The sequence below is a fragment of the Ovis canadensis genome, chromosome 24 (genome assembly GCF_042477335.2).
Source record: "Ovis canadensis isolate MfBH-ARS-UI-01 breed Bighorn chromosome 24, ARS-UI_OviCan_v2, whole genome shotgun sequence".
Lineage (NCBI taxonomy): Eukaryota > Metazoa > Chordata > Mammalia > Artiodactyla > Bovidae > Ovis > Ovis canadensis.
This window is the reverse complement of record NC_091268.1, coordinates 34756559-34770863: the sequence shown is the minus strand read 5'-3', so window position 1 is coordinate 34770863 and position 14305 is coordinate 34756559. Positions and strand designations below refer to the sequence as shown.

General features: G+C 39.8%; 1 protein-coding gene across 1 annotated transcript in view; it reads right to left on the bottom strand.

Annotated features, from left to right (window-relative positions):
• The window catches only part of LOC138428861 (phospholipid-transporting ATPase ABCA3-like), a 199605-nt gene that overhangs the window by 132625 nt on the left and 52675 nt on the right, over positions 1–14305 (bottom strand). The window contains exons 5-6 of the mRNA XM_069569794.1: positions 2505–2660; positions 1990–2200 (exon numbers count right to left, since the gene is read on the bottom strand). Of these exons, the coding sequence (XP_069425895.1) occupies positions 1990–2200; positions 2505–2660 (367 nt within the window). The remainder of the gene's footprint in view (positions 1–1989; positions 2201–2504; positions 2661–14305) is intronic.

Sequence of the window (14305 nt, the reverse complement as noted above, 5' to 3'; positions counted from 1 at the left end):
ATAAAGTATACCCCAATACAAAATAAAAAGTTAAAAAAATAAAACAGATGAAAGGTTGTATTTAGAATAAAAAAAATAAACTTATCCATTATTTACTAGCTTTAGAAACCAAAGCTATTACAAAAATCATATGCAAATAACATTATTTTTCACTTTTCAGGAATCATGACTCAATAAATTTCTCAATTGTCTTGTCCTCTTAGGACCTGAATCAACAGAAAATATCTTCTTCTGAAGAGATGCAAGGTAATTAGTGAGAGTTGAATGCTGATTTTTGATGGAATTTCCTATACTATCAAAGAACTGAATACAAATACTAGGTTTTTGAGTAAAATGTAAGTTCAGTTTAAGTTTATTTAAGGCTTAGCAACTATAAGAAGGGGATTCCCTGGTAGCTCAGTTGGTAAAGAATCTGCCTGCAATGCAGGATTCCCCGGTTCAATTCCTAGGTCAGGAAGATCTGCTGGAGAAGGGATTGGCTACCCACTCCAGTATTTTTGGCCTTCCCTTGTGACTCAGCTGGTAAAGAATCCGCCTACAATGCAAGAGACCTGTGGGAGACCTGGGTTTGATCCCTGGATTGGGAAGATCCCCTGGAGAAGGGAAATGTTACCCACTCCAGTATTCTAGCTTGGAGAATTCCATGGACAGTATAGTCCACGGGTTCACAAAGAGTCAGACACAACTGAATGACTTTCACATCATTTCACTTCATTAACTATAAGAAGGGACCTGAATGTCTCAAAGTATTATATCTTTAAAATATCTAGTTACATACTATGTATTATTTTACAATAACTAGTACAATTAGTGAATGCTATTAGAAAGCATTATAAATTATCAAAAGCATACTGTTTAAATCATGTGGATCTTAACTCAGCCATCACCAATTCAAATGGCATAAATCTAATATTAGATATCTTCCCTTCCCCCACTTGTGATAAAGGTCCCTAGTGTTATTTGCTTAGTTGTGTCTGTCTCTTTGTGACCCCATAAACTGTATCCTGCCAGGCTCCTCTATCCATGGAATTCTCCAGGCAAGAATACTGGAGTGGATTGTCATTTCCTTCTCCAGGGGATCTTCCTGACCCAGGGACTGAACCTGGGTCTCCTGAATTGGCAGGTAGATTCTTTACCATCTGAGCCATCAGGGAAGGGCCTAGATATAGTAATCCTTATAGAACTCAAACCTATAAGGTGATCATAAACTTTGAACTAAATGGATATATAACTATGACTATCTGGGCCACAGTTTTTTAATTCTATAAAATGAAGTTGTTGTTTTGAGTATCAAATATACTGCATAAACTGGATACCATAGTAACCAGTGTAGAGGAAATAGTTAAGGTTAGTTAAATGAATTAAATAGTGAATAAATGAAGAGGGAATTCATCCCTAATTATTTTCATTTATATTTATACCCTACAATTATACCCTATACCCTAGGACTGTAATTTTAGCCTTCATTATCAATTTTATCTCCTAAAAAAGTTTTATGAAAGTCAAGGACTGTATTATTACACTGACATGATTCTTTCATTCTACACTACATCCAGAGTTATCTTGTCACACTGGGGATTTGATATTGGTTTGGCAAATGAGAAACGAGGCTCATAAACAACTGATTGCTCTAGTTTCTCTTCTCAACCAATCACTCAATGAAAGAAATACATCTGAGCACACAATTGCATTTTAAAGACAAAGAAAACTGTTAGTACATGCAAAATGGGAGAAATAAGCATGGCCTTTATAAGTTGATAAAAGCATTTCCTGAGTCTAAAGCTATGTATTTGAGGAAAAAGTAAGAATGTATTAGGAATATGTAGATTGTAAAGGGCCAGAAAAACTAACTAAAATAGTTGCCATCTAATTAATAAGACAGAGGAAGTCATTGAAGTGTTTTGGTGTTTAGAAAAATATCATTAAAATCTCATTAGAGGAATATTTTTAAGGAATCAATATCCTAAGAATAATCAAAGCGAGAGAGACCATATGTTTTTTTCAGGAAGATTGAAGAGCCACAGCACTGCAGGGTCCCCTTGACCATGATGGCAATTCGGTCACCCAGGATGTCAGCTTCATCCATGTAGTGAGTGGTCAGTAAGATTGTACGATCATGTTTAAATTGCTGAAGGATGTCCCAGGTGGCTCTCCTTGAGACTGGGTCCATTCCAGATGTTGGTTCATCAAGTATCACTACCTAAAAGCCAGAAGAACAATTTCATAACCATTGAAAATTGATGCTATAGTACGCATCGGATAATTTACTATTTAAGGGGAACACTTTTAAGTGAAGACAAAGTCTAGACTAAAAATAGTAGTAAAAGCAATCCCAAACTAAACAATTGAGCCAAGACTGCCAATTTCCTCTGATCATTATTGCCAATGTTCCTTTACGATTCATACCAACTCTCAGGTTTTTGTCAGCTTTCTAGACTGGTTGTCAGAAATCCATTTTTAGTGTCCCCTCTCCCTGCCCTCCCCTATTCTTTCTTCCTTAATACCTTGGAGCCTCCTAAAAGTGCTATAATGATGGAGAGTTTGCGCTTCATTCCTCCACTCAGTGACTTTGAAAATGTATCACGCTTTTCTAGCAGGTCAAAAGTAGACAGTATATGGTTGATTTCATTAGGAGACATCTTTTGATGTATACTTTTTACCTAGAAAGAGGAGCCAGAATTTACACTATGCATTTAGCCTTATCCTTAGAAATTTCTTATATCTTAAGTTTTCTTATATATTTACACAGATAAATAACGTTTCTTGTAACTATATCCTTAAAACATTTTATACTAGCTCTGTTCTTATGTTGGCTATATAGTGTCTTCTTCCCATTGCCTACCTTTATGTTTAAAGTAGAGTTCCTAAATTAAAATTTTTTTTTCATAATTAATAGACATAGCTGAAGCTCATGAACAGAGGGAAAAAAGAAACACATCTCTAGCTTCCAGATATGATGAAATAAGCACACATACCCATTATCTCCTACTGAACTCAATTATTAAACCTGTAAAACTACTAAAAGGTAAACAGCAGAAGTTGGAACAGGAAGAACACCATAATTTAAAGTGCCACTGAACTTTAAATGGTTGAGTTTACCATTTTCACTTATGTATCCCATGCTGCTGCTAAGTTGCTTCAGTTGTGTCCGACTCTGTGCGACCCCAAAGATGGCAGCCCACCAGGCTCTGCCGTCCCTGGGATTCTCCAAGCAAGAACACTGGAGTGGGTTGCCATTTCCTTCTCCAATGCATGAAAGTGAAAAGGGAAAGTGAAGTCGCTCAGTCATGTCTGATTCTTCGCGACCCCATGGACTGCAGCCTACCAGGCTCCTCCATCCACTGGATTTTCCAGGCAAGAGTACCAGAGTGGGGTGCCATTGCCTTCTCCTATGTATCCCATAGTCTGAACTGAAAAGCAATCCAAAGCATTCAACTGAGCACTGCATAGCAGACAGAATAAGATTAAAGAAAAACTTTCCAGTTTTGGCTTGAAGAGTGGAAAAGGGAAAATCCCTAAAGCTCTGAGAAAGTGTAGTAGGGGCAATCCCAGTTTTTCCTCTGAGGAGGGGAAACTTCTCAATTCAATGGATTCATGCTTCAAAATAGACATGAAGTGAATTGAAGTGGCTCAGTCGTGTCTGACTCTTTGCAACCCCATGGACTGTAGCCTACCAGGCTTCTCTGTCTATGGGATTTTCCAGGCAAGAGTACTGGAGTAGGTTGCCATTTCCTTCTCCAGGGGATCTTCATGACCCAGGGATCGAACCCAGGTCTCCCGCATTGCAAGCAGACGCTTTACCCTCTGAGCCACCAGGGAAGACATAACCAAACTCAACTGCTTTTTACCACTCTGTCTTCCTGCCACTTGGTTGTGGCTCAGTCATGAAAGCAGGTGATTTCCGGAAGGAGGACTAAAAATTGGAATCATAGGGAACCAGAATGCTTGGGAGATAATAACAGAGAGGAACAAGAAAGTGATACCATAAGTTTTTTATGAACTCTTGTGTTTATCCCTTGTGTTAACTCTTGTTTGCACATATGGATCTCATTAGTATGTGCATAGGTGAGGGCTAAGTCGCTTCAGTCATGTTTGACTCTTTGTGACACTATGGATTGTAGCCTGCCATGTTCCTTTGTCCAGGGGATTTTCCAGGCAAGAATTCTGGTTGCCATGCCCACCTCCAGGGAATCTTCCTGACCTAGGGATTCAACCTGCATCTCTTTATGTCTCCCGCATTGGCAGGCAGGTTCTTTACCATGCTAATGAGTACATTCCTAACCAGGTGTGAGCTGTGTATATGATAACATATACACAGAGGGACTGTAATAGTACTGCAAAGACTTTATACCTGACATTGGACCCACAACCCACAGAGAAGATATAAATAAGATGGAGAGTCTCATGAAGTATTGTTGAAAATATCAAGGATAAAAATAAAAATTAACTGGCACACAAAGAATCACAAAAGCCTCAACTCATATAGGAAAACATAGTCAACAGACATTAGTGATTAGGTGGCACAGATGTTGGGATTAACATCAGAAAGTATCATCAGCAGCTGGGAGCCGACCTTCCTACCAGTCATGCTGTGATGGATTCCTAGCTTTGTCATCCTTGCTAAAGTCCCTGCTGCTGGAATCTGGCTCCAAATTTAACCTAAAGTAGGTTAAGATGGTGAAATAGAAGGATCCTAAGCTCACCTCCTCTCATGAGCACACCAAAATCACAACAACCTGCAGGACAATCATTGTTGAAAAAGAACTGCCTTATGACCCAGCAATCCCACTGCTGGGCATACACACCGAGGAAACCAGAATTGAAAGAGATACGTGTACCCCAATGTTCATTGCAGCACTGTTTATAATAGCCAGGACATGGAAGCAACCTAGATGTCCAACAGCAGATGAAAGGTTAAGAAAGCTGTGGTACATATACACAATGGAGTATTACTCAGCCATTAAAAAGAATACATTTGAATCAGTTCTAATGAGGTGGATGAAACTAGAGCCTATTATACAGAGTGAAGTAAGCCAGAAAGAAAAACACCAATACAGTATACTAATGCATATATATGGAATTTAGAATGATGGTAATGATAACCCTGTATGAGAGACAGCAAAAGGGACACAGAGGTATAGAACAGTCTTTTGGACTCTGTGGGAGAGGGAGAGGGTGGGATGATTTGGGAGAATGGTATTGAAAAATGTATAATATCATATATGAAATGAATCACCAGTCCAGGTTCAATGCAGGATACAGGATGCTTGGGGCTGGTGCACTGGGATGGCCCAGAGGGAGGGTATGGGGAGGGAGGTGGGAGGGGGGTTCAGGATGGGGAACATGTGTACACCCTTGCAGATTCATGTTGATGTATGGCAAAACCAATACAATATTGTAAAGTAATTAGCCTCCAATTAAAATAAAGAAATTAATATTAAAAAAAAGAAAAAGTCTGAAACCTACCAGAAAAGATCTTTTACAACTAAAGACATAAAGAAGGAAACACAGTGAGACAGGTATGAGGGGTGGTCTTGCAATATAATCAAACCCCATATCCCTCAGTGAGCAACCCAAAGACTGGGGAAAATTATATTACAGAGGTTCTTCCAGAGAAGTGAGAGTTCAGAAACCCATGTCAAATCCCTCAGCCAGGGGATCTGGCACAGGGAAGAGGAGTCCCCAGAGCAGGTGACTTTGAAGGCTGGCGGGCTTAGACTGCAAGAACTCCACAGCATAGGGGGAAAAGAGACTTTACTCTTAAAGGGCATACAAAAAACACATGCACAAGGAACAAGGACAAAAGCAGTAATTTCATAAGAGCTTGGGCCACACGTACCTGCTAGTCTTGCAAGGTCTCCTGGGGAAGCAGGGGTTGGACATGGTTCACTCTGGGGGAATAGACACTGGTTATGGACATAGGCTGCTGCTAAGTCGCTTCAGTCGTGTCCAACTCTGTGTGACCCCATAGACAGAAGCCCACCAGGCTCCCCCGTCCCTGGGATTCTCCAGGCAAGAGTACTGGAGTGGGTTGCCATTTCCTTCTCCAATGTATGAAAGTGAAAAGTGAAAGTGAAGTCGCTCAGTTGTGTCCGACTCTTAGCGACCCCATGGACTGCAGCCTACCAGGCTCCTCCATCCATGGGATTTTCCAGGCAAGAGTACATATAGGGGAGAGTATTCTTCTGCATGAATTCTCTTGGAGGCTGACATCTTGCTTGGGTCATTAACACCAAGACCAGGCCCCACCCAACAGTCAAGGCTCCAGTGCTAAAATGCCTCAGTCTAAACAACTAAGTCATTGGGGCTATATTCCCATTCATCAGCAGACAGGCTGCCTAAAGACTCTCTGAACATACAGACAACTATAAACAAGCACTTGGACAGTTCTGCCCAGCCGAGGGCCAAGACTCAGCTTCACCCATCAGTGGGCAGTCAAGAGCCCCTCCCACCAGGAAGTCTGCACAAGCCTCTGGACCAGTCTCACCTACCAGGAAGCAGACACCAGAAGCAAGAAAATTATGGTCTTGAAGTCTACAAAATTAATCTGTGAATGCAGGCCAGGCACTACCCTTGGAACAGCTGGCCCCTGGCCCTTGAAAAGTGCAGTACTGGGACAGAAGGCCAGCAAGGTTGAGAAACATAACTAATCTTCCACATACATAAACATACAAATAGCAATTTTGACAAAATTAGGTGAAAGAGGAATATGTTTCAGATTAGGAACAATACAAAAACTCAGAAGAAAAACTAAGTGACATGGATATAGGCAATCTACCTGGGAAAGAGTTCAGAGTATTGATTATAAAGATGATCCAAGAACTCAGGTGGAGAATGTATGCACAGAGTGATAAATTAGTTTTTTTTTAAACAAAGAATTAGAAAATATAAAGAACAATGAAATAGAATTGAAGAATACAATAACTGAATGAAAAGTACACTAGAAGGAATCAATAGTAGACTAAATGAGGAAGAATGGATAACTGAGCTGGAAGACAGAGTAGTGGAAATCACTGTGGCTGAACAGAAAAAGAAAAAAAAGTGAAAAGAAATGAAGACAGCTTAAGAGACCTCTGGGACAACAACAAGAGTGATAATATTCATATTATAGGGGTCTCAGAAGGAGAAGAGAGAGAGAAAGGACCTGAGAAAATATCTGAAGAGGTAATAGCTGAAAAGTTGCCCAAATGGGCAAGGAAACAGTCACCCAACTTCCAAAAGACCAGAGAGTCCCATACAGGTTTAACCTGCAGAGGAACACACCAAGACACATAGTAAGCAAACTGACAAGAGTGGAAAATAAAGAGAGAACATTAAAAGCAACAACAGAAAAGAAACAACATACAAGGGAGCTCCCATAAAGCTATCAACTGATTTTTAAGCATAAATTCTGCAAGCTAGAAGGGAGTGGCATGACATACTCAAAATGAAAAACCTACAATCTAGAATATTCTACCCAGGAAGACTCTCATTCAGATTTGATGGTGAAATCAAATGCTTTACAGACAAGGAAAAGCTAAAACAATTCAGCACCACTAAATCAGCTTTATAAGAAACACTAAAGGATATTCTCTAGGCAGAAAAGAAGAGGCCACAACTAGAAACAAGAAAGTTATGAATGGAAAAGCTCACTGGTAAAGGCAAACATACACTAAAAGTGGGAAATCATCCACACACAAAGCTAACAGGGAGGCTAAAAGGCAAAAGTAGTAAAATCATTTATATCCACAATAAGCAGTTAAGGGATACATGAAACAGTCAGACACAAAATATAATGTCAAAAACAGTAATCATGAGGGGACAAGAGTACAAATGCAAGGTATCTAAAATGCATTTGAAATGAAGAGAGCAGACACCTACAACAAGTGTGTGTGTATATATATGTGTGTGTATATATATATGTATTTATTCTGTGGGCCTCTTCCACCTACTTCTCACCCCTTTCTTGCTCAGTCACTACCCCATATCACCCAGGCCTTCTTTTGACTCTGAATGCTCCTTGTGCATTCCCTCTCTAGCCCCATGGCCCGTGGAGCTCTTGTCCAGCTGCTTCAGGTCTCATATCAAATGTCATCTTCTCAGAGAAACCTCTTCTAGCCATCCAAAGTTGGCACCTCTCTCTCACAGGCACACACAGACACACGCACATGCTGGCATTGTTTTCAATTAAGAATCTTTTTTTAATGAAACTTATGACCCTTTATAATGGCCTGTGTATTTGTCTGGAGAAGGAAATGGCAACCCAGTCCAGTATTCTTGCCTGGGAAATCCCATGGACAGAGGAGCCTGGCGGGCTACAGTCCATGGGGTCACAAGGGTCGGACGCAACTTAGTGACTAAACCACACACACACACACACACACACACATATACATACACACACACACATATACATATATATGAAGTGAAGTGAAAGTGAAAGTTGCTCAGCTGTGTCTGACTCTTTGTGATCCCATGGACTATACAGTCCATGGAATTCTTCAGGCCAGAATACTGGAGTGGCTTTCCCCTTCTCCAGGGGATCTTCCCAACCCGGGGATCGAACCCAGGTCTCCCACATTGCAGACGGATTCTTTACCAAATGAGCCACAAGGGAAGATGTGTGTATACATACACACGTCTCTACGCACACTGCTATACAAAAATCTCATGGTAACAACAAAACAAAAATCTGTAATAGATATACACACAAAAGAGTAAAAGGAATCCAAACATACACTATGCTGCTGCTGCTAAGTCGCTTCAGTCGTGTCCGACTCTGTGCGACCCCATAGACGGCAGCCTCCGTCCCTGAGATTCTCCAGGCAAGAACACTGGAGTGGGTTGCCATTTCCTTCTCCAATGCATGAAAGTGAAAAGTGAAAGTGAAGCTGCTCGGTCGTGTCTGACTCTTAGTGACCCCATGGACTGCAGCTCACCAGGCTCCTCCATCCACGGGATCCTTCAGGCAAGAGTACTGGAGTGGGTTGCCATTGCCTTCTCCGAACATACACTATAGACAGTCATCAAATCACAAGTGAAGAGAACAAAAGAAGGGGAGAAAAGAACATGAAAAACAAATTTAAAACATTAACAAAATGGCAATAGGAACATACATAGCAATAATTAGCTTAAATGTGAATAGACTAACTGCTCCAAACAAAACACATAGGTGGCTTAATGGATACAAAAATAGGACCCACATATATGCTGCATAAGAAACTCACTTCAGATCTAGAGACACATATGGACTGAAAGTGAGGGGATGGACACATGCCAAAAATGGGATAGAGAAGGAGTGGTAGACCTAGGCCCCTCCAGGTGTTCCTTGGGGGTCCACCTCAGTATGGTGATAGGTAGAGGGGATACCTGAATTCTAACCTTTATAAATAGGAGACACTCCAACCTCTAGACAGACTTTTAACTTTTATTCTGATTAGTCATTTTAAATCAGCAAGGAATTAAAAAAAAAATCCTGATCTAAATTAAAAAGAAAAAAAATGAGGGAATGGAAAAATGTATTGCATGCAAATGGAAATCAAAAGAAAGCTGGAGTAGCAATATTTATATTGGACAAATAGACTTTAAAATAAAGACTGTCACAAGAGACCAAGAAGGACACTGTATAATGATCAAAGGATCAAGAAAAAGATATAATTTAAAATATATATGCATCTAAGGTAGCATCACAACACATAAGATGCATGTTAACAGATATAAACAGAGAAACTGACAGTAACACAGTTAGCAGTAGGAGTAGTGAAAGTCACTCAGTTGTATCTGACTCTTTGTGACCCTGTGGACGGTAGCCTGCCAAGCTCCTCTGTCCATGGAATTCTCCAGGCCAGAATAATGAAGTGAGTAGCCGTTCCCTTCTCCAGGGGATCTTCCCAATCCAGGAATCAAATCCATGTCTCCACATTGCAGGCGGATTCTTTATCCACTGAGCTACCAGGACAGCCCTATTATAGTGGGAGACTCTTAACACCTCATTTACATTAATGAACAGGTCATCCAAATAGAAAATCAATAAGGAATCACAGGCCTTAAATGACATATTAGATCAGATTGACTTTAGTGATAGTTCTTTGGAGGGAATGATGCTGAAGCTGAAACTCCAGTACTTTGGCCACTTCATGCGAAGAGCTGACTCATTGGAAAAGACTTTGATGCTGGGAGGGATTGGGGGCAGGAAGAAAAGGGGATGACAGAGGATGAGATGGCTGGATGGCATCACTGACTCGATGGATGTGAGTCTGAGTGAACTCCGGAAGTTGGTGATGGACACGGAGGCCTGGCGTGCTGCAATTCATGGGGTCGCAAACAGTCGGACACGACTGAGCGACTGAACTGAATTGAACTGAACTGAACTGAACTGAACTGACAGAGCACAAGCTGGAATCAAGATTGCCAGGAGAAATATCAATAACCTCAGATATGCAGATGACACCACCTTTATGGCAGAAAGTGAAGAGGAACTCAAAAGCCTCTTGATGAAAGTGAAAGTGGAGAGTGAAAAAGTTGGCTTAAAGCTCAACATTCAGAAAACGAAGATCATGGCATATGGTCCCATCACTTCATGGCAAATAGATGGGGAAACAGTGGAAACAGTGTCAGAATTTATTTTTTGGGCTCCAAAATCACTGCAGATGGTGATTGCAGCCATGAAATTAAAAGACACTTACTCCCTTGAAGGAAAGTTATGACCAACCTAGACAGCATATTGAAAAGCAGAGACATTACTTTGCCAACAAAGGTCCGTCTAGTCAAGGCTATGGTTTTTCCAGTGGTCATGTATGGATGTGAGAGTTGGACTGTGAAGAAAGCTGAGAGCCAAAAAATTGATGCTTTTGAACTGTGGTGTTGGAGAAGACTCTTGGGACTCCCTTGGACTGCAAGGAGATTCAACCAGTCCATTCTAAAGGAGATTAGTCCTGGGTGTTCTTTAGATCAGATTGACTTTAGTGATAGTTCTTTGGAGGGAATGGTGCTAAAGCTGAAACTCCAGTACTTTGGCCACCTCATGCGAAGGGTTGACTCATTGGAAAAGACTCTGATGCTGGGAGGGATTGGGGGCAAGAGGAGAAGGGGACGACAGAGGAGAGATGGCTGGATGACATCACCGACTTGATGGACATGAGTTTGAGTAAACTCTGGGAGTTGGTGATGGACAAGGAAGCCTGGCGTGCTGCGATTCATGGGGTCGCAGAGAGTCAGACACGACTGAGAGACTGAACTGAACTGAACTGAATAGAGCATTCCATCCAAGAGCAGTGGAATGCACATTCTTTTTAAGTACACGTGGGACATTCTCCAGGATAGATCACATGAGCCACAAAGCAAGCCTCTGTAAATTTAAGAAAATTTAAATTATGTCAAGCATCTTGTCTGAAAATATGAGGCTAGAAATAAACTAAAAGAGAAAAAACTGCAAAACCCCACAAATTCTTGGAGGCTACACAATAGGCTAGTAAATAATGAATGGATCACTATAATAGTTAAGCAGGAAATAAAAAATACCTAGAGACAAATGACAGTGAAAACATGACAACCCATACCCTATGTGTGTGTGTTAGTTGCTCAGTTGTGTCCAACTCTTTGTGACCCCATGTACTGTAGCCTGCCAGTTTCCTCTGTCTATGGGATTTTCCAGGCAAGAATACTGGAGTGGGTAGCCATTCCTTCTCCAAGGGATCTTTCTGACCCAGGGACTGAATCCAGGTCTCCTGCATTACAGGCAAATTCTTTACTGTTGGAGCCACCAGTGAAGCCCCCACACCCTACGGGATGCAGCAAAAGCAGTTCTAAAAAGGGAAGTTTTTAGCTTACCTTGGGAAACAAGAAAAATCTCAAGTAAACAACTTAACCTTATGCCTAAAGCAACTAGAGAAAGAAGAACAAACAAAACCCAAAGTTTGTTGAAGAAAAGAATTCATAAAGATTAGAGAAGATATAAATGAGATAGAGTCTAAGAAAAAAATAGAAAAGATAAGTAAAACTAAAGGCTAGTTCTTTGAAAAGGTAAACATAATTGATAAGCTTATAGCCAGGCTTATCAAGAAAAAATGGGAGGGGGCCCAAATTAATAAAATCAGAAATGAAAAATGAGAAGTTACAACAGGTACCATAAAGATACAAAGGATCATAAAAAACTAGTTCAAGCAACTATATGTCAATAAAATGGACAGGCTAGAAGAAATGGATAAATTATTAGAAATGAGCAATCTCCCAAGACTTAACAATGAGTAAATAGAAAATATGAACAGACCAACTACTAGAACTGAATCCATAATTTAAAAATTCCTAATAAACAAAAGTCCAGGACCAGATCTCTTCACAAGTGAATTGTACCAAACATTTAAAGAAAAGTTAGTACCTAACCTTCTGAAACTATTAAAAAAAAATTGCAGAGGAAGGAACACTTCTGAATTCATTTTATGAGGCTGTGCATGTGCTAAATTGCTTCAGTCATGACTGACTGTTTGCAGCCCTGTGGACTGTAGTCCATCAGGCTCTGCTGTCCAAGGGACCCTCCAGGTAAGAATACCAGAGTGGATTGCCATGCCCTTCTCCAGGCGATCTTCCCAGTCCAGGGATTGAACCTGTGTCTCCTGTGCCTCCTGTACTGCAGGTGGATTCTTTATCACTGAGCCACCGGAGAAGCCCCTCTATGAAGCCATCTGGTATGAAAAGCAGATAAAGATATCACAAAAAATTACAAAACAGTATCACTGATAAACAGATGCAAAAATCTTCAACAAAATACTAGCAAAATGAATGCAACAATACATTAAAAGGATCATACACCATGATCAAATGGGATTTATCCCAGCAATGCAAGGATTCTTCAATATCCACTAATCCATCAATGTGATATACTATATTAACAAATTTAAGTATAAAAGCCATGTGGTCACCTCAATAGATGCAGAAAAACTTCTGATAAAATGCAACATCCATTTATGATAAAAACTCTTCAGAAAGCGGGCATAGAGGGAACATAACTCAGCATAATAAAGGCCATATATGACAAACCCACAGCTAACATCATATTCAATGGTGAAATGTTGAAAGCATTTCCTCTAAGATCAGGAACAAGACAGGATGTTCACTGTCTCAGCAATCAAAGAAGAGAGAGAAATAAAAGCAATCCAAATTGGAACAGAAGTAAAACTGTCACTTTGCAGATGACATGATGCTATACATAGAAAATCCTAAAGATGCTCCCAGAAAACTACTAGAGTCCATCAATGAATTTGCTAAAGTTTCCAGATACAAAATTAATATACAGATATCTGTTTCAGTTCTACACATTAACAGCAAAAGATCAGAAAGAGAAAGTACAGAGATCATCCCATTTATCATCACATCAAAAAAAAAAAGAAAATACCTAGAAATAAACCTATCTAATGAAGCAAAAGACCCGTACTCCAGGAAGTCAAGATGGTGATGAAAGAAACTTAAGAGGACATAAACAGATGAAAATATATATGTTACTCTTGGATTGAAAGAATCAGCATTGTTAAAATGACCATATAACCCAACACAATCTACAGATTCAAAGGCAATCCCTATCAAATTACCAACTACATCCTTCATCTTTCACAGAACTAGAAAAAAATTTCATAATCTGTATGGAGACACAAAAGACACTGAATAGTCAAAATAATCTTGAGAAAGAAGAGTGAAGCTGGAGAAATCATGCTCCTTGACTTCAGACTATACTACAAAGCTACAATAATTAAGCCACCATGGTACTGGTACAAAAACAGACACATAGATCAATGGAACAGGATAGAAAGCCCAGAAACCAATCACACACTTATTATCAATTAACCTATGATGGAGGAGGCAAGAATACAAAATGGAAGAAGGTCTCTTCAATAAGTAGTGTTGAGAATACCAAATAGGTACATATAAAACAATGAAATTAGAACCCTAATACCACATACAAAGATAAACTCAAAATGGATCAGAGACTGAAATGTAAGACTATATTGTCAAACTCCTAGAGGAAAACATAGGCAGAACACACTTTGACATAAATTATAGCAATATTCTTTTGAATCCATTACCTAGAATAATGGAAATAAAAACAAAAATAAACAAATCAGATCCAGTTAAACTTAAAAGCTTTCACTCAACAAAGGAAAACATAAAAAAAAGAAAGAAAAGAAAAGACAACCTATAGATGGGGATAAATATTAGTAAACTTTGCTACTGACAAGCGATTATTAATGATTTCCAAAATATAAAAACACCTCATATCATTAATACCAAGAAAAAACCCAATCAAAAAACGAGCAGAAGATCTAAATAGACATTT